General features: G+C 42.3%; 1 protein-coding gene across 2 annotated transcripts in view; it reads right to left on the reverse strand.

The window, feature by feature from the left end:
* Positions 1-19,389, reverse strand: part of Cdc14a (cell division cycle 14A) — a 170,207-nt gene that overhangs the window by 105,114 nt on the left and 45,704 nt on the right. For both annotated transcript variants that reach the window (XR_008216438.1, XM_052730935.1), the window contains exon 5: positions 2,957-3,036. Coding sequence is in view for 1 of the 2 variants with exons in the window: in XM_052730935.1 (XP_052586895.1) it covers positions 2,957-3,036 (80 nt within the window). In the remaining variant the exon portion in view is untranslated. The remainder of the gene's footprint in view (positions 1-2,956; positions 3,037-19,389) is intronic.

A 19,389-nucleotide genomic window follows, 5' to 3' on the forward strand; every position in this document is an offset into this window, starting at 1 on the left:
AACTGAGCTATCTGCCCCAGCCCTTTAGGGAAATATCAGTCAGGTTTGCAGAATGCTATAATTATAAAGTTGAACTATGACTTCAAATAGAAAAAGAAACAGATCAATTATTTTATTTTAATAATGATACCAAATACTACAAACCTCATACATTTATTAAATGTACTGATACCAAACATAGCATAATTTTTGAAAACCTGTGACATATGAATTTAAAAGTACCTAAAAATCAACCCCTGGGCTCTTGGGCCCCAGTTTTCCCCCATCAAATCTTTGTCCTCAGTCCTCCCACAGGAACTCTAATAGGACATTAGCATTATTTCCTATATCTATTCATTCATATAAGCTATATTGAGTTGCTCCAAAGCTGGTTACCAGTCCTAACTGTCTTTAGATCCCTAAGACTCCCACAGTGATTGGCATGGGAAAAAGCAATGCATTAATATATTGTTTTCTCTTGGGACACAAATAGGAAAACATGTCAATTTCCATTCTCAAGAGAAGTCATCCCCTCAAACAAATAAGTATAAGACGTTTGAGTTCATGGTGTGTGCACCACTGTAATGCATAGAATATACTAGAGAACTACAGGCAAGAGGCCTGTCAACCTTCTGGGGGGAATAAAGGGCTTCATAGAACGGCCTGCTCAAGTAAATGTTGGCTAAATGAATGAGTTTTGAGGAAGAGCATTATTTAAATTCACAGTAGCCATAAAACTCTTCTATTAGGAACAGTGAGAATATACAGTATGATGGTTTGAATGAGAAATAGCCTCTATAGGCTTGGGCATTTGAAATACTTAGCCCGTGGCTGGTGGCGCTGTTTGGACAGCTTTAGGTGGTGTAGTTAGCTGGAGGAATTATGCCACTAGGGATGAGCTCTGATGTTTAAAAGCCACTTGCCAGGCCCATTCGGCAGTCTCTGCCTGTGCCTGAGGTTTAAGATGTGAGCCCTCTGCTCTTCTAGCTGCATTGTCTGCTGCCTGCTGTCTGCTGCCTGCACTCCGCCATCACGGACTGCTATCCCTCTGGGACCGGAAGGCCAAATCAGCCCTTCCTTCTCTAAATCACCTTTATCATGGTGTTTTATCACAGCAGTAGAAAATCACTAACATGTATGGGAACTCGGACATTTCAGAGAAGAGCACAGGCAACTATGACAAGCACAACTTCCACAAGCTATCAAAATAGTCTTTTTTAGAAAAAATACAAGCAATAAAAAAGTACATTTAAATGGATAATTGGGGGTTCTGGGAGGGGGAGAATGGAAAGCTGGCTCAGCATTTTATAGCGCAGAGTGCTCTAGAGAGGACCTAAGTTCGATTTCCAACTCCCGTATCAAATGGTTCACAACCATCTGTATCTCCAGCCCCCAGGGAATCCAATGCCCTGGCCGCCACTAGCACTGGCACTGGCACTCATGTGCACACACCCACACACACTGTGCACATACCCACACACACTATGCACATACCCACACACACTATGCACATACCCACACACACTATGCACATACCCACACACACTGTGCACATACCCACACACACTATGCACATACCCACACACACTATGCACATACCCACACACACTGTGCACATACCCACACACACTGTGCACATACCCACACACACTATGCACATATGCACACACACTATGCACATACCCACACACACGTAATTTTTAAAAAGAAATCTTTAAATGGATAACTGCCAACAGCAGTTATATAGTAGCAACAATTGAAAACCGTCTAGACAATGAAGATAAAAGTATAACATAAAATAAAAGGAGTAAAAGACCTTGTGAATGACATAACCCAGACGATAATGAGGCCGAGGCCACAGTAGGTACCAGAACTGGTGTTCAGAGGTCTGCAATAACATTCCCTGGCCTCAGGCAGTCTCTAACTAGAAACAACTTACATCCTAGCATTTGGGGGGAAACAACTTCTTTAGGCCAACTCCGGAAGAGCAACAGTATTCTGAACACCTCGCTAAACTTCCGAATGCACCACACTGTGTGCTTTCTACTTCACACACATGGTGTGCAAAGAGGCTGGACGCAGAGGTAGAGTTTAGTGTAAACATAACTTTCTGAGTTATCAGAAAAACAAGCTGGGTTACAGACAAGGTCAAAATTCTAGAAAGGCACAAGGGCCTAAACCAAGGAACAAGTGCCTCTGTACTCCTAAATATTCCTCTTCATATAATGAGTAGCTTTCAGCAGATGACTATAATTTCTTGATGCCTGACAATAACGCAGTAAAACTCTCTAGAGCATTTTTAGTTTCTTAAAACAAACCTGAGATAATGTGAATAAAAAAGCCACAATGAAAAAGATACGAAATGACCTACAGCTCGGACTGGAAGAGAGCAGTTAAATGCACTCCTGTACATTACACAGCAATGAGGCAGACTGAGGACGCTTTCCATCTCCCAACACACACTAACACAATATTCTTTTCCAACGCTGAAATGAGAGAGAACTTTCCTGACAATGAACATAGTAAACAAAGGCTCTTAGATCTGACCCAAATGAAGCCTGTGGTCCCTGGAGGTAATTTGTGGGCCTAGCATCTATCAGTAGTCCTACCAGGCAGACAGAGCTCAGCCAATGTTCATGGGGTGAAAGAATGGATAAACCTGTGATGTAATTACTGAAATCTAATTAGCTCATCAATCAGGATCTCTGCACTTTAAATACATTGTCAAAGTATAGAAAAGATTTAAGGGTAGGGGGAGATGTCTAAAAAGAAAAAACCATGTTTTTTTTTTCCTAGTTGCAGAGAGGAGCCTAAAAATAAAAAGTAAGAGCTATCTTCAGAATTTAGAGGGGGTAGAAATCTCATTTCATGTCGGACAGCATCATGGTCACAGTGGTAGGACAGTTACAAGGCCCCGTACCCCTACTCTAAGGAATGGCCAAGCCAAATGAAGCCCAAGTCCCCGCAGCAGTTGTACCTGAATGGAAGGTAAGGGGGGTTTGAGCCAGACAGGAGCGCTCTGTAGGCTTCTTCTGGTGTCTTCTTTAAGTAGATAACCTATGACAGACAAACAATGAATAACATTTAGAACACTACACAAAACTAACTACTCAACAAATCTGCATTTTGCTTCCTTCACTTGGAGTCATAAGTCACGGGGAAACTGTTGCTCTCTTACGTGTTTCAGGTTTTTATTTTGGTTCTTTTGCTCTTTGGTTTTATGTTGTTTTTGAGACGGGGGTTTCAATCTGTAGCTCTGTGGCTGGTCCTCCCTAGGCAGACCAAGCTGGTCTCAAACTCACTGTGGACCTCCCGGCTCTGCATTCCCAATGCTAAGATTACAGGTATGTGTCTCCACACCTGGCCTGCTGCTCTTTGGACAGCCAACCAAGTTGCCAACATCCCCGTTCAGCTTGAAGCTGAGCAGCCACCTTGGGCTTACAAATGGATGGGTGTTTAGAGATGGGGGCAGGTCCTTGAAGAAGCCAGCTAGGGTTCACAAATCCCACTGAACAGACACCGAGGGGTACCTCTGTCATTGGTCTCCTTACCAGAGACCAACAGTGCCTTCCTTTCCCTTCATAGACGGCCAGGGAGTAACTCGGCACCTGATTATGACACTGAACTCACAGTGAGCGCTTTTCCTGTGGATGTCAAGTGACATTTCTGTCCCAAGAAAAGCTGGTGTGGCTCTCTACAGGCTTGGTGAAATCATAATGAAACTTAGGAAAATGAATGCTGGGAAACGCACTGGTTCCTGATGCCAGAGACATATTGATAAACTCATAATATATAAACCAACAAGAAGGAATCTTTAAAACCATAAACAATTTCTACTTGGTAACATATTGCCTAGACGGCACCTATCAGATTCTGTGTTGAATACTGGTACCACCCTTCATAGAATTTACATTATTGTGGCACAAAGACGATAATTAACAGTCAGGGGAGTCTCTGAGAATGTTCTGGTGACTTTGGGATAGGGAGAAGCATGAGAAGAGCAGGGTGAGGGACTTGGGACAAAGCCCATGGACAGAGCAGACAGACAGCAAGCGGCAGGGCGGCCGTCATCGGAAGGAGAGGGCAAAGGTGTTGGCCTAGGACAGAGCTTGTGTTCAGTGTGGATGGGCAGCAGGGAGCAGGGAGGGAGGCAAGGTGGGAGGTCAGAACAGGACAAGGACTGAACGCCACAGGGTGTGTCAGGTTTATTCGGAGCATCATTGAAGATTTGATTTCTGGAGAAAGGGCATTATTCCTTCTCACCTGTAGTTTCAATCTAACTTCATTCCTAAAAGCCTCTCTACCTAGAACCAATGGCATTATGTCCTTCATCTGTCCCAACACCAAGATCCTGTGCGTTCAGTTACAAGGCAGGCAAGCAATCCCGGGTTTTCTCCCCTCCAAGCACCTTTGAACGCTAGGTCTTTCTGCCGGAAATACATAGCCTGCCTTCACTTGCTAATGATTTCAAAACTAGTAGCCCTTGTGAATTCTCTAAAGAAAAGTAATTTAATAGACAAAGGAAAAAAAAAAACAAAACAGGACCTCTAGTAGCTGGGAAGACGGCTCAGTCATTAAAGTGTTCACTTTGCAAGCATGACAACCTGAGTTCAATCCCTAGAACCCCTCAGAATAAATAAATAAATATAAAAATAAGCCGGGTATGCTGCTGTGCGTTACAATCCCAGTCCTGAGGAGGCAGGGATAGGCAAGTAGGTCCCTGGGACTTACTAGCCAGCCAGCCTGTCTTAACCCGCTCCAGCACCATCTTGTCTCCAGAGAGAACAGCAGCAGCAGCGGTATGACACCTGAGGTTGTCATCTGGCCTCACATGCATGTACACATACACACAAATGCGTGTGCATCCCCCCACACAAGCACACCTAACCTCAGGAGCAAATTCCCAAATCCCATTGGCAAACACAGAGGAGGTCGGCCAAGGCACACATCCGGCAAAGTGAACTGAGTCTGAAGTAGAAACACCACCCAAGATAAAAATGCCTTCAAAAGGACGGCTGAGGACAGAACGGTGAGAAGCTTGAGTCTAGCTGCAGCTCAAATCACTTTAAAAATCCATTTAAACGACTCCTCGCTTCAAGGGTTCTTGGCAGTAACTATGCTACAATGTAACTGTACTGTACCCTGCTGGGTGGGTTATGTAATAGAGCCGGTGATAAAGCAGTGTTTTCTCAAGCTCAGGCAGGCCACCGGAGTTTGAATGTTGCCTATGGTGGCCACCAGAGAAAGCGGCTGTGTTTAGATTAGATAATTAAAGCTTATACAGCTCCCATTGAAAAGTGAAAACACATTTCCTCCTAAAGAGCAATTACCCTAATTCCCTTTAATCTTGAGCTATAGTGCTACAGGAGGCAGTCACCCCAACCCACATGAGAAACCTCTTCAGACAGGCTACTCCACAGGGCTTCCCTCTGCATCTCACCTGCATGACTTAGCACACATGAGCCATGTTCTCACACTGTAAGATGAGAGCCTTTGTTTTTATTTTTATCCCAGGACTAAATTATTAATAGGTGCAAAGTGAAACCCAGCAGAGCCCATCTAAATTCCAGGAAGATTCCTGGGGCGTCTGTTATGGGTTGACCTTTTACAGTCTGAAGGGAAGTGCTTAGGGAGAGTGGGGAAATATTCTCCTCAGACAAGAGTTCATTGTTCAGTGATGCATGCATGTATGGTGGCTCACTAAAATACAAAATCCCATTTTTTTTTTGCAAGAGGGAGTATGCATGTTATATGTATTCCTAGGCCAGATCTTCTAGGATAAAACGGGGTGCAGAGAAAGAGAGAAAGACAGAGATACAGAGATACAGAGACAGAGAGACAAAGAGAGGCCTGATTGAAGCCTGAAGGGGAACTACCATTTATGGGCCTTGTAGTCAACGAATCCAAAGCCCAAAAATGTACGGATTGTTCCAACCCCCACTGCTGCTCTGTAGGAGGATTAGCATTTGAACACAGACCCCACTCCAAACATCTTGAAGAAAGGACTCCCTTTGCCCAGTTCCTAAAACAACTGTTCATGGTTTTTAAAATCATGAGGGTTCAAACTGTTAACAATAGAGGTTTGTGAGGACTCAAGGTGATATAGAATTGGAGAAAAGAGAACACTCTATTCTATTATTATTTTTGTACAGGTGTGAACAAATTTGTTTTTGCATGGGAAGTAACTATATTAGTTATGGAATGTTTAATATATCCTTTCTCTAAAAATAGTTCATTTGATTAAGAGCCCCAGAGTTGTGCTAGACAAGCCTAATATTTCTAAAAATGTTTTCTGGAACTAATTTCAAAGTACCTACTACATATTTTGATTTATCTTTTTGGCTTCTAAAAGGGAATATATACGTGTGTGTGTGTGTGTGTGCGTGTGTGTGTGTGTGTGTGTGTGTGTGTGTGTACACTTTTTACCCCTCTCATTAGCTATTAACATACATAATCCAACAGAAAGAATTTTCCCAAATTTTGATTGAAACCACTTGACAAAATCATTGACATAAACAGTGTTTCATTCCACTCCAATTTAGTGAGTGACACATACATTACTTATATAAAAGTGTTCTATCATTGCCAGAAAGTCCTACAAACCTCCTCAATAAAAAAAATGATTAATATATAGTTACTTATTTTTAACCGAACACAAGACTGCCAATTAAAGTGATTTTTTCAATTTAATTAACTTCGATGCCAGACACCAAAGATTTTTCCATTTGTTACATACATGATTTCTGAGAGGCAGGATTATAACACATACTATTAAGAGATAAAGGGGTTTTATTTAAAAACCATAAGAAAAATTATGGTACTCCAAACTAAAATAATCTGTAATGTTTATCAATAAGCCAGTGATACCTAAACTTCAATTATCATGGACTAACTCTACTGCTACATACATCACCACGTACTACCAAGTCTCTCCACACAGACACTCTGTTACCGTACATCAACGTAATCTGACATGTTTTATATCATTACAAGTGGAAAATCTGTCACTGAATCAACACACAAGTGAATATTACAATACATGACTTCAACTGGGAAGCATCTGTATGTATATCACACAGTGACAATGTGTCAAATAACAAATCTCTCCTAACCTCCCAGAGTATCAGACCACCACCAGACATGACTGAAAATGTTCTCAGAACTGACTTGCAATGCTTCTAAATTATCTTTTAAGCTAGAGCCTAATGTCACTGAATCCATACAGCTTAGAAAAACTAATATATGTGGTTTTCAGAAGCATCTCGGGATTTGCAGCTCTGACAATTTACTCTCTCAATTTACAATTCTTATACTCTGACAATTTATTCTCCCCAATACACAATCTTAAAAACAATAACTGCCTTCACATTGAAGTCTAAACCAGACCATATATTTGGTAACGACCTTTCCATGGAGACACCTCCTCAAGCCTTATTGTGTGTCTAGCTTTCTTTTGGGGGTGTTAGTATTTTTTTTTTAATAAGAAAAAAGAATCTACTGCTAACATATTTACTTATATCCTAAATATACCTTTAAAAGCAATCTAAGGCGCTGAAGAAATGGCTCCCTGAGTAAAGGCACCTGCTGCTAGGCCTGACCACCTACCCTGAAAGTTTAAAGGAAGTCTCTTTTAGGGGGAGGGATGGTGTCCACGCTCCAGATGACCTTAGCTCTCAACTCCTTTCCACTTGTAACATCAGTTTCCTGGAGCTCTCTTCTGGAAGAAATGTGACTCAGAAATGGCCGGAATGTCAATGTCCAGCCATCATGGCAGTGTCGCAGCGGCAGAACCTACCAGGAAAGACCACTCCCAGCTAATTTCTCTCTTTAGAACAAGTAAAAGATTAAGCAAAATAACAGAAAGTCAACTGCCAAAAGTAGAGGATACTCTCTGAGAAAACCAATAAAGCCTCAGGGGTATTTTTATTTTCTAAATCGCAAATTTGATGAACATGAACACAGGTTTCTTTAGTTTGTTTTAATTAAATTGTGTTGAGTGCACACACGCGCATGCTCACCAGTGTTCACGTGGAGGTCAGAGGATAACCCTGTGGGTCCCAGGGATCTAACTCAGGTCACTTTGCTTAATTTTTTTTTTTTTTTTTTTTTTTTTTTAAAGATTTATTTATTTATTATGGATACAGTGTTCTGCCTGCACATATCCCTGCAGGCCAGAAGAGGGCACCAGATCTCATTACAGATGGTTGTAAGCCACCATGTGGTTGCTGGGCATTGAACTCAGGACCTTTGGAAGAACAAGCAGTGCTCTTAACCTCTGAGCCATCTCTCAAACACAGTCTCGTGTAGCCCAGGGCTGGCCTCAAACTGTTAAACGCTCAGCCATCTCTCTAGCCTCCCTTCTTCAAACTTTTGCTCTAGTTTGTTCCCGTGATTATCTGATTGTGTCTGTCTCCCGGCTAGGCTGTAAATGCTAATGAAGGTCATTTTCACGTCTTTTGGATCTGCAGGGTTCAGCAGAGCACAGGGCACACAGCAAGTGCTCTAAAAGGAGTTGGCTGCAGCACAAACAAACAAACAATAGAAAGAGGGAACTCTGGGTAAAGAAACACAACACTCACAGACACTGATCGCCAGACTAGAGAGTGCCAACCTGCCGGGGTTCAGACATAGGCTCTTTCGGCTGTGAATGGCACCACATCAATTGCCTATACTTTTGTTTCGGGAAGTGTGTAGAGGGGACATAATTGAACCATGGACTTCCCTCGGGCAGAAGGTCATAGTGTCATTGAGACATTGCTACTTTGCTTGTTGTTTGTTGGAAAGATGAAATGGTGAGTTATACATGGAGCATACTAACGGTACCTGACATACAGCTCTAGCATAGCAAGAGCACACAGAAGAGATCAATTTAGTCCCACAATAGTTTCTCCTTTTTACCACTCTTAAGGTTGGGATATGAAATGTCCCTCCTAGACTCATATGGTTGGATCCCCAGCCACCGGTATTATGTTGGCAGATGCTGAGAACTAGAAGGTGGGGCCTCACTGAAGGAAGTAGGTCATGATGGGTATGACTGTTCATGCTACACCTGGTCCCCAATCCCTTCATTCTATGTTCCTGGTTCACCATGAGATGAGCAGCCTCCTCCTCCACCTTCCCATCACTGTGATTCTTTGCCTCACCTTGAATCTACAGGACCTAGATGTCTGCATTAAAATCTCCAAAACCATGAGAAAGAATCAACCCCTCCTTTTTGTTTGTTTCCATCGAGTATTTGGTCACAGTGGCAAGAAAACTGGTACAACCATCTGTTTCCATGTGCATCTGGATCTGGATAGTTCATAGAGCGAAGCCCAAAAGGATGCCCAGGCATGCAAACATCAAGACATGAGGTGGTAAGTGCCCCTTGTGAGTGCTAAAATCACAACAATGAGACCACCAGTCAGTGAACCTCTCTCGTTTGGAAGTCAGACATTGCTCCCTCTCCCCATCCTGCCTTTTCTGTCTCCAAGTCTCACAGCGTCTTAGCATGAACAACCTTAAAAATAAATGTCACTAACCCCTGCTTTATCAAATCCATGCTCAAAATATCACAGGTTCACCGAGGTGGTCCATGTGCCTCTCCAACCAAGTCCATGTAAAGCAGAGAGAGTTGCTCTTACTGTTCATGGTCATGGCTTTTAGATTTGTACTTTTGTGAACAAAAGAACAAGATGACAGAGACTAGAGGGAAAAGCAGCTCCAGTTACCTGAAAAGAACGAACCCAGTTACCTGAAAAGAACGAACTACACATATCCACGAAAAGCCCGCCTGTAAAAACCGGAGCATGCACCAAGGAATTCTGCAAAGAGCTGACATCATGAAACTTTTAAAGCTTTGTCCTTGACACCTAAGACTTGGTTCTCAGACATCTTGAATGTCAAGGTGCTTAACTTGTAAACTGCTTTTTTCTGGAGGCTGATTTAAAATTTAATTGTCATAAACAAAAATGTTTAAATTTTTACGTTTTGCAATGTTTTCTTCTTATTCATATCCTCCCGTTCTATTCAGCGACTAGAAAAAAAAAAAAACAATATCTGCATTCAACTTTATAATTTAAAAAATAGGAAAAAGCCACACATTTCTAAGATGCACAAACAATTCCACTTTTGGTCTAACTTACAGAAATAGCAATCGTGCAGAACCGTCGCCGACATTAAGTAGGCAAGCCTGGTGTTTCAAAGCAGAAATGGGACTGTGTTCTCAACACCTGGGTCTTGTTCTACTTTCAATCTACCACGTTCGTTCAGCATTCTAACTAAAACACAAAAATAAGACTGTATCGCCTCTCCTGCACACTCTGGCTGAACCCCAGTGTAAAAGAAAACAAGCTATTCTTCCTGGCCTTCGAGTCCAGTAGGAATCACAGACCATGAAGTCAGCGATGGAGAACACAATACTTCTTCTGCCACACAAAGAGGCAAGGTACACTCGAGGAGACGAGGAGAACCGGGCATCACATTTCTACCCACCACTTACTTCTACCCTAAAAATACTTCATCTGGCATCTTCTGGGGATCAGGGTCTAGAAATGACTGTGATTTGTTTGTTTGAGGCTGTGTTTGCTCTGAAATGCCCTCACATGACATCTCTACATTTTCATTTGGAGTTTGGGCTAAGTAGACAGATGACAGGCAGCAGACATGATTGTACATATCTCAAACTCATTTGGATGAGAAATGCTACTTCCACCCCTCTCATGGACACAATCAGACTGGAGTCAGTGGGAGATCTTTGATGGGCAGTCTGGGAGAATCGCAGACATTAGCCACATGTGTCTCCCCATTTAATTTGATGGAAAGCAGAATTTTCATAATCAGCCTCAATAGATGTCTTTCCAGAACCGATGATACAGCTGGGACCAATGCACATCTCTTGCTAGCACTGTTTCAAAGGCACTGTGGCCTTCTGGTGCCTGGGGCAAGACCATGTGCCAACACAGACACCACCGACAATTGAATCATAAAGACACAGACAAGCCTTTGCCAAGCAAACCAAAGCAAACCACCCCCGGATGCTTAAAAGAACCCAACAGAGAGGGAAGGGAGGAAATGTGGGGCCCCTAGAATACCTACATCCCTCATGTTACAGGAGCAACCACAGGTTACATGTTACAACACACAGGTAAATATAAGCCTGTGTACGACCTATCATCCACTGTCTGAAGGCAACCTTTGGTTAAAACCCAGAAGCAGACTCCAAAGGCAAGGAATCAGAACATGTTTACGATCAAGATGCTGGGGACAGACACAAGTCATGACTTAACATTTAAGCTTTCCAAACACCTGTCATGTGGTACGACAATTCTTTTATTTACAAATGAACTACACTCCAGAGTTTACACATAAAGGCAAATACCTCAAATTCTGCAAATATTTTTCCTAAGATCAAAATTCAGAGTTGGAGCCAGTGATGGCTGCAAACCCAACAACCTGAGCTCAATCCACAGAAGCCACGTAACAATGAAAGAACAGATTCCACAAAGCTGTCCTGCGACTCCCGTGTTCGCCAGAGTCCATGTGCACCTGCATCATACATGCACCTCGTACACTCACACACAAAACAATACTAAATAAAAGTAAAGTTTTCAAAAATAAGAAAACCTCAAGGAAACCAACAAATAGGTTTTCAGTGACTCACACTGGAACCTGAATAACTTCAAATGTTTTTAATACTACTTTACTATATTTATGTCAGTTTTACTTCAAAGTGTCTACTCCTCAACATTTGGCATTCTAATTAGGACTGATTTAAAATTTTGGACAATGAGAGGCAGGATAAAGGTAAGAGATTTTCTTGCAACAGCTAACGGGAAATATTAGGAAGAAAAACACTTTCTAAACACACACAGGAGGAAGACTGACTGCTAAGCAGAGACAGAACCCAGTCAAGGTTGGTTGTTTCCCAACAAACAGTGGCCTGATCTCTCAGCAGCGGAGGAGGCAGACCGGGCTAGTCAATGTCCATTTAGGAACCCGACCATGTATTGAGGAACTTTTAGCAACATTGTTCTTTAAATTAAAATTTTAGCTGAATGTAGTGGAGCATGCCTGTAATCCCAGCACTCAGAGGCTGAGGCAGGGGGATCACAAGTTTGAAGCCAGCCTAGATTACATCCCAAGTCCTTATCTCAAAAAAATAAATAATAAATAATTTTAGTGAATTTTCAAATGTGTCTATCCTATTTTTCTCTGGGTTTTAAGTAGTTTTCAGGGGAGATGTTAACTCCGACTTTTTAAGGCAGAGCCGCACTGCATGTAAACTAAACCTCAGGTCTCCAATCTCCTAGTAACTTGTAAGCTCCTGTTCTTTGCACTTACTCAGGAATAGAAAACTAACAATGAGCACAAACAAGGAACTGGTTGTTCTCTTCCAGTATTTACAAAAGAGTTGTTGCTTAGAGAACGCAGGAGAAACAAGAGCCTGGCCCACTAGACGTGTTTGCAGACCAGATCCTGTGGTCATTTGTCGGTGCGTTAGCCTAAACTTTGCAAACACATGCCACGTGACAGGACTGTCCTTCAGGAAGATAAAAAAGAATTGATCTCTCTTAAGCATGCAAAGATCTTGTTTTTAAGAAACCAAGTTCCTACATACCATAGCTTACTAATTTCCACAAACAGAGCAGAGACAAGTAAAGGCAACCACAGACCTACCACACACTGACTTTACACAAGGTCCATCTTCCTTCCCTGTAGCTGCTGGGAATTCCCATCCCCATCTCCACACACCCTGCCCCGCCTCAACCCCATTCTGGCTCCCTTTAGTGGGTAAACCTCATTTCTTCAAGAAAACAGCACACACACACACACACACTCACCTCTGGCCAGCTGTTTCTCATTCACATCAGCAGCAAGGCTTGTAGTTCAGGTTTCCCAGTAAGGCATAGAGACAGGAAAAGTATCAAGGCAGAGAATTCCCCATAATTCCAACACGATAATTCATACTTGGTTCAACAAAGAGTTACTGATACGGGAACCACGGAGAGTGCCAAGATCAAGGCCAACATGCTTCTGACCACATAGACCATCCCATGCATATTTCTGATCTTTCAACCCAACAGGATCTCCTGGTTTTCAGTATACTAACAAACACCTTAATACTTCAAGATATAGCTATCTGGACCTGTCAGCTTGAGATTAAAATTCACTAAATATGAGGTCTGACTATGATTATTTATGGGTACTCCTGACATATAACTATGAGTGAGGACCATTATAACAACTGTTCTAATGTTAAATACCTTGGCTATGCCACAGAGCTACAAATAAGCATGAATCTATCAGCCTTAAGAGAACAGCAGATCAATAAAATTTCAAGAGAGTCTCAAAGGCTTTGTTAAGGCCCTTTAAGTTCAAGGACCATATCCACCTCTGTGTTCATGTGGTGACTTGTAGACAGTGAGTTATATGTCAGAACATAAAAGTGAGAACAGGAAAGGCAGGCATGTAAACAGTTAAACTGTCATGCTGGAACTGTGTAAATTTCAATCATGAAGGAAAGTCATCGAGTAGCAGGTGAGTTAAAAGGTTGTTAGGTCATTTAAACTCCCTGACAGCATCTGGTGTCATGGAGAGTGAAATCCAAACTCATCCTTACACAGCAGCTGGACAGAGCTCATTCCCTGTGCTGAGCTGCACATCTCACTGCAGCTACCCAAGCATGGCCTTACCTCCTCTCCCACCCTACCCTTCCCATCCTGAAGCCTTTGGGATATGCTATTAGCTCCCCCCAAAATATTCTTCCTATGTGTCTTAACTGTCAGCTGCTCAAAAAGGGTTTCCCTGATTCCACTATGAAATAAGCCACCATCTGCCAGCGCATGACACTGCGTTTTACATCCTTGTTTCTTCCAGCAAAATATAAATTCAGAGAGGCAGGGATTCTAACCCTTTTGTTCATTGCCACCACCCAAGAGCCCAGATGAATGGCTGCCACAAGTGCTCCTAAATACTTGTTCAATGAAAGAATGAAGAAATGAACCAGGCTGGAGGGAAGACAAAGATTTCTCACTGAAATAAATAAATGGCACACTCCCACTTAAGCTACCTGGAGATTCATTATTAACTTTTGTTTTTTTGCTTTAGTTTTTTGTTTGTTTTTGTTTGTTTGTTTGTTGGGGACAGGGTCTTATTCCTGCAACCTACTATATACAAAAAGCTAGCTTGGAACTCACAGAGATCTGCCTGCCTCTGCCTCTTGAGTGCTGGGATTAAAAGTGTGCTCCACCACAGCCTCATTTATTAAGGTCTAAGCTTGAGGAAGTGTAAGATTCTGCTCCAAGCCGGGTGCGATGGCGCACGCCTTCAATCCCAGCAGAGCCAGGCCAGCCTGGTCTACAGAGCGAGCTCCAGGACAGACACCAAAACTACACAGAGGAACCCTGTCTCAAAAAAACAATAAATAAATAAATAAATAAATAAAAATAAAAATAAAATTCCACTCCAAGCAACAAAAAAGTTCCAGTTATCACAACATTGCTATTCTATGCATTAGCCAAGTAAGAAAAGGGGGATAAAAAGAAAGAAAAAGCAACAGGAGAGAAGTAGTCTGATAAGAAGAAGAAAGAAATGGAAGTAGGGGGAGAAAACACAACTGGAGAGAGAGGTCTACTGAAATCGCAAGGGATGCTGGCCGGGAAAAGAGGTGGCTGGCTGTTCCACGCCGCAGTATGCACTTGGACTCCGAGCGCCCAAATAAGCTAGGCTGCTAAAGCAAGGGCACGGGGTCCTGGACCACCAACTCTAACAGGGGATCCCATCCCTCCTGGCTCCGCCTCCTCTGAGAAGTTCTGGTGCATTGAGGGTGGGGACTGGGAAGGCTGGAGGACCAGGGGAAAAGAAAGCCTCTCTGTACTGTGACTACTCCTCTGAAGATTCCAGGGCCACTGGAGCAACTCTGCAGGAGTTGAGTCTCCGGGCTGCTGGGGTGGACGTCAGAGGCCATCCTAAAGCTTATGAATTTAGAGGTCTAGGCCAAACCATAGTCCTTAGATCTCAAAAGAAGTTAATTGTAACAGATTTTGGGGTGGGGGGTTGTTTTGTTTGTTTTGTTTTGTTTTGTTTTGTTTTGAGACAGGATATCATCATTCAGACCTGGCTGGCCTAGAACTCAATATGTAGTAGACCAGGCTGGTCTCGAACTCATAATGATCTGTCTGCCTCTGCCTGAGTACTGGGATTTGTGAGCCACCACCCAACAGTGTAATAGAAGATCTTAATCAACAGCTTCCTCTTCCCAGAATTCAGAAGTACAATATGTCAGATACAAAATCTAGTATCTAGTACATTTGTTAATCTCTGTGCTAATCATAGCAGCAGGCCAAAGCCAGGATATCCTTTAAAAAATTTTTTTAATTTTTCCAAATACATATATTTATTTGGAGATAAGAAAACAAAACTATTTTAGAACTTTTTAAAATGCTAACTCCCATTTTTATCATAATTTCTCTTATAATTCACTGAAGTGTCTCTAAGAAAAAAACCTAAATTTAAAAATTGGCTCTTAAAAAAAATAATAATTGACTGTCAAAACCACAATTCACTTGCAAGCACTGAGAATTTTTTTCAAAATCTCAGACATTCCTGAAAGGAAAAATATTAATTCTTTTCTTTTTTATTTTTATTTTTCGAGACAGGGTTTCTCTGTGTAGTTTTGGTGCCTGTCCTGGATCTTGCTCTGTAGCCCAGGCTGGCCTCGAACTCACAGAGATCTGCCTGCCTCTGCCTCCTGAGTGCTGGGATTAAAGGCGTGTGCCACCACCACCCGGCAAATAGTAATTCTTTACCACATTCAAACTAATGGGATTTAGGACTTCCCTCATTCTAATGCAGACGATAGTCCATAATGTTAACACATTCTCCAATGCTTCGTGATTCATGGACCCATCACTGCCACATTTTAACAAAGCAGTTGACTCAAATCAAAAGCATGATTGGTGAGAGGAGTCCAGGGCCAGGATTTGGGATTAAAGCAGAGCGGCCTCCACTTACCCCCAGGGGACATGTCTGTCAATCCAGAAGGGAAGCTTGAAACCATGAAGACCTGAATACTGCACAGATTTGGGGGTTTTGTACTAGTTTTTTTTTTTCATTATTTCTTATTATTATGGCATTTGAGTATAATATGTGTAGGTATATGTGTGTAGCTCAGAAAATTATTATGTGGAGTCAGTTCAGCTCTCTCTTTCTACATTTATGTAGGTTCCAGGGAGCCATCCTGCTGGCCCCGTGTTCTGTTTTTTCGTGTGTGTGTGTGTGTGTGTGTGTGTGTGTGTGTGTGTGTGTGTGTGTGTGTGTATCATGTATTTTCATCATATATATATATATATATATATATATATATATATATATATATATATGTTTAACTTATGAATTAGGCCCAATAAAAAATTAACAACAAAAACTAATAACAGAAAAAAATTGTAACAGCCTACTATAATAGAAGCTATGTGAATGTATTCTCTCAAAATCTTATACCCTTTTCACCCTGTAAGATTCAGTGCCTATGTGATTAGATGAAGTTAGGCAGATAATACGGATGTAGTAGCATGGTGAGGATCACTGCAATATAAACAATGAGATAGGAAGACAGTAGGTTAGATACCAAGAGAGATAGTGGGTATGGTAGTTTGAATGGAATTGGCCCCCATAAACTCACAGGCAGTGGCACTATTAGGAGGTGTGGTTTTGTTGGAGCTGGGTATGGCCTTGTTGGAGGAAGTGTGTGCTAAGAGTTACTTGAACTGTCAGGGTCTGGCTCCAGAAGTTTCAGAGAAGAATTTTAGTGTATTGCCTGGAGATCATTCTTGTGATATTTTGGTAAAGAATGTGGCCGCCTTTTGCCCTTCTCTAAAGAATCTTCCAAAGGCTAAAGTAAAGAGTTGTAGATTAACTCCTTTGGCAGAGGAAATCTCAAAACAGCCTAGTAGAGACTCTGTTGTGTGGTTATTAGTATTAACTCTAATAAAGATACATAATGAAAAGAAGCAAGCTGAGCAAGTAAAAATACAAAATATACAGATTGAGAAAGGGGGGACCAGGAGGTGGAATAAGATAAATCCTGTGTTCAAGGAGCTAAACAGATGAAGAAATGGAATAAAGGGAGTGGTGACCTCAGAGCAAAATCCCATCCAGCTAAGTTTCCAACTTGTGAAAAGGAACTCTTCGGCTGGGCAGTGGTGGTGCACACCGTTAATCCCCGCACACCAGCGGCAGAGGCAGGCTGATCTCTCTGAGTTTGAGGCCAGCCTAGTCTAGAGATCCAGCTTCAGGACAGCCAAGCTTAGGCAGTGAAGGACAGAAAGCTGGTGAAGATGTAATCCAACAAGGGGACCATGTTCCGGCCCCAGCACGCGCAGACCTTGGCAGCTTCGGCCACATGGTTCTGGCTTTAGAGTTAAGGATAGAAGAAATGTGTTATGGAATTTGCCTCCATGACTAAGGAAAAACTCTGAGGCCAGGCATGTATCAGGGGTGTCCCTGAATGAAGGCCTAGAGAAGCTATTTCATGAAGCTGTGAAATCTAGATTGTCTTGGAAAACCCAAGATGTTAGAGGTGCCAAAGTTGTGGGATACCTGCTGGCAAAAGCTGCTAACAGGGAGTGGAAGCAGCCCAAGAGAGAAGTGTGTTGCAGTCAACAACACTGAATGGAGTTGGAGATCGGAAGAGTGTTTTGACATCAGACATGAAGATGCAGAGTTTGGAGTTTGCCCAGTTGGTTTTCAGTCTTGATTTGGTCCAGTATTTCCTTACTTCGTTTTGGGATGGTAATGTATATCCTGTGCCATTATATGTTGGAAGTATGTGATCTGTTTTTTTATTTTGATTTTATAGGGGATTGCAGTTAAGAGATTGCATGAATCTCAGAAGAGACTTTGAACTTCGGACTTTAAAACATTGTTGAGACTGTAATAGACTATGGGGACTTTTGAAGTTGGACTAAATGCATTTTACATTATGATACTATTACAAGTTTATGAGGGCCAGAGAGTGGAATGTGGTAGTTTGACTATAATTGGCTGTCATAATCTTATAGGAAGTGGTACTATTAAGGGGTGTGACTTCGTTGGAGTGGGTATGGCCTTGTTAGAGTAAGTGTGTCACTGTGGGGGTGGGTTTTGAGGTTTTCTATGTTCAGGATATCACCTAGTGTCTCAATTGACTTCCTGTTGCCTGCAAGATGTAGAACTCCCAGCTACTTCTACAGGACCATGTCTGTGTTCATGCCACCATGCTCCCCATCATCACAATAATGGACTGGACCTCTGAAATTGTAAGTGAGCCATCCCAAATAAATGTTTTCTTTATAAGAGTTGCTGTGGCTGGGTGGTGGTGACGCACACCTTCATGTCTCGACTAAAAAAAAATTTGCTGTGGTCATGGCATCTCTTCACAGGAATAGAAACCCAAACTAAGACAGTAGGTAACTATCAGGCAGGTAGGATACAGAGTGTGGATCTACTGGACACAGGGATAATTCACAGCCTCCATGGGATAGAACCAGGAAGTAAGAAAATGGTACACAAATTAAAACTAATGAATTATTTTTGGAATTTTCCCATTAAATACGTTAGGGCTACGGTTGGCTGAAATCTCAGAAAATGGTATCAGAGGTAATGAGGAATCGTCTGTCACACTGGGTATTGTAATGATGGAGAAACTGAACTGGAATTCCATCTGCACCACTTTTACATGCTCAACACGTGATTACTCATGTCTGGGACTCTGAATCCTCTGCAGGGAGGTTCCTAGCTCATTCATTCCCTAACTCACTAAAACCACTGAGACAGATACTAAGTTGGGCACAGGGGACATGGATATGAGTGAGCATCTTCTTTTCTCCAGAAACTCTCTCTAGGGGAGAGACTGTGGAGAAGTGACTCTGGGAAGCTCGTCCTAGTCATTAGAGGCAACGGGAGAAAAGTCATACTCCAGCTTTGTTTCGAGTGAGATGGTAGGAATGACACTGTGGGCATCAGGGACAGGAGGCTGAGGGAGTCAGACGGGTCAGGGAGGAGAAACACCAGGAAGAGGCTGTCTACAAAAAGTTATGTATTACTTTGATAGAATAAGAAGTTCCCCCAAACAAGCCCACTGAATGACTCACACTGACTGCTGAACAGAATGGTAGATCTGACTCAGCCTGCAGTATGCTCAGTCCCACAGGAAGGCTTGTCCCTCTGCTCATTAGTTTGAACGTGTCAACCACGAATGTCACCCCTACTAAACAGCTTTATGAGATCGAGGAGCCACTTTAACTGTTTCCTGCAGGCAAAGGTGAAGGAAACAGCCAGCAAAGCTACTTTGTTAACCATGACTTTTCGGCCAAAGTAAATCTCCAGCTTTAGGTCACTATCTATAAAAAAATAAAATAAAATAACCTGGATCTACAGAATGAAAGGCCAAAA

Source organism: Peromyscus californicus, unplaced genomic scaffold, assembly GCF_007827085.1.
Source record: "Peromyscus californicus insignis strain IS unplaced genomic scaffold, ASM782708v3 Scaffold_9__1_contigs__length_137607984, whole genome shotgun sequence".
Taxonomy (NCBI): domain Eukaryota; kingdom Metazoa; phylum Chordata; class Mammalia; order Rodentia; family Cricetidae; genus Peromyscus; species Peromyscus californicus.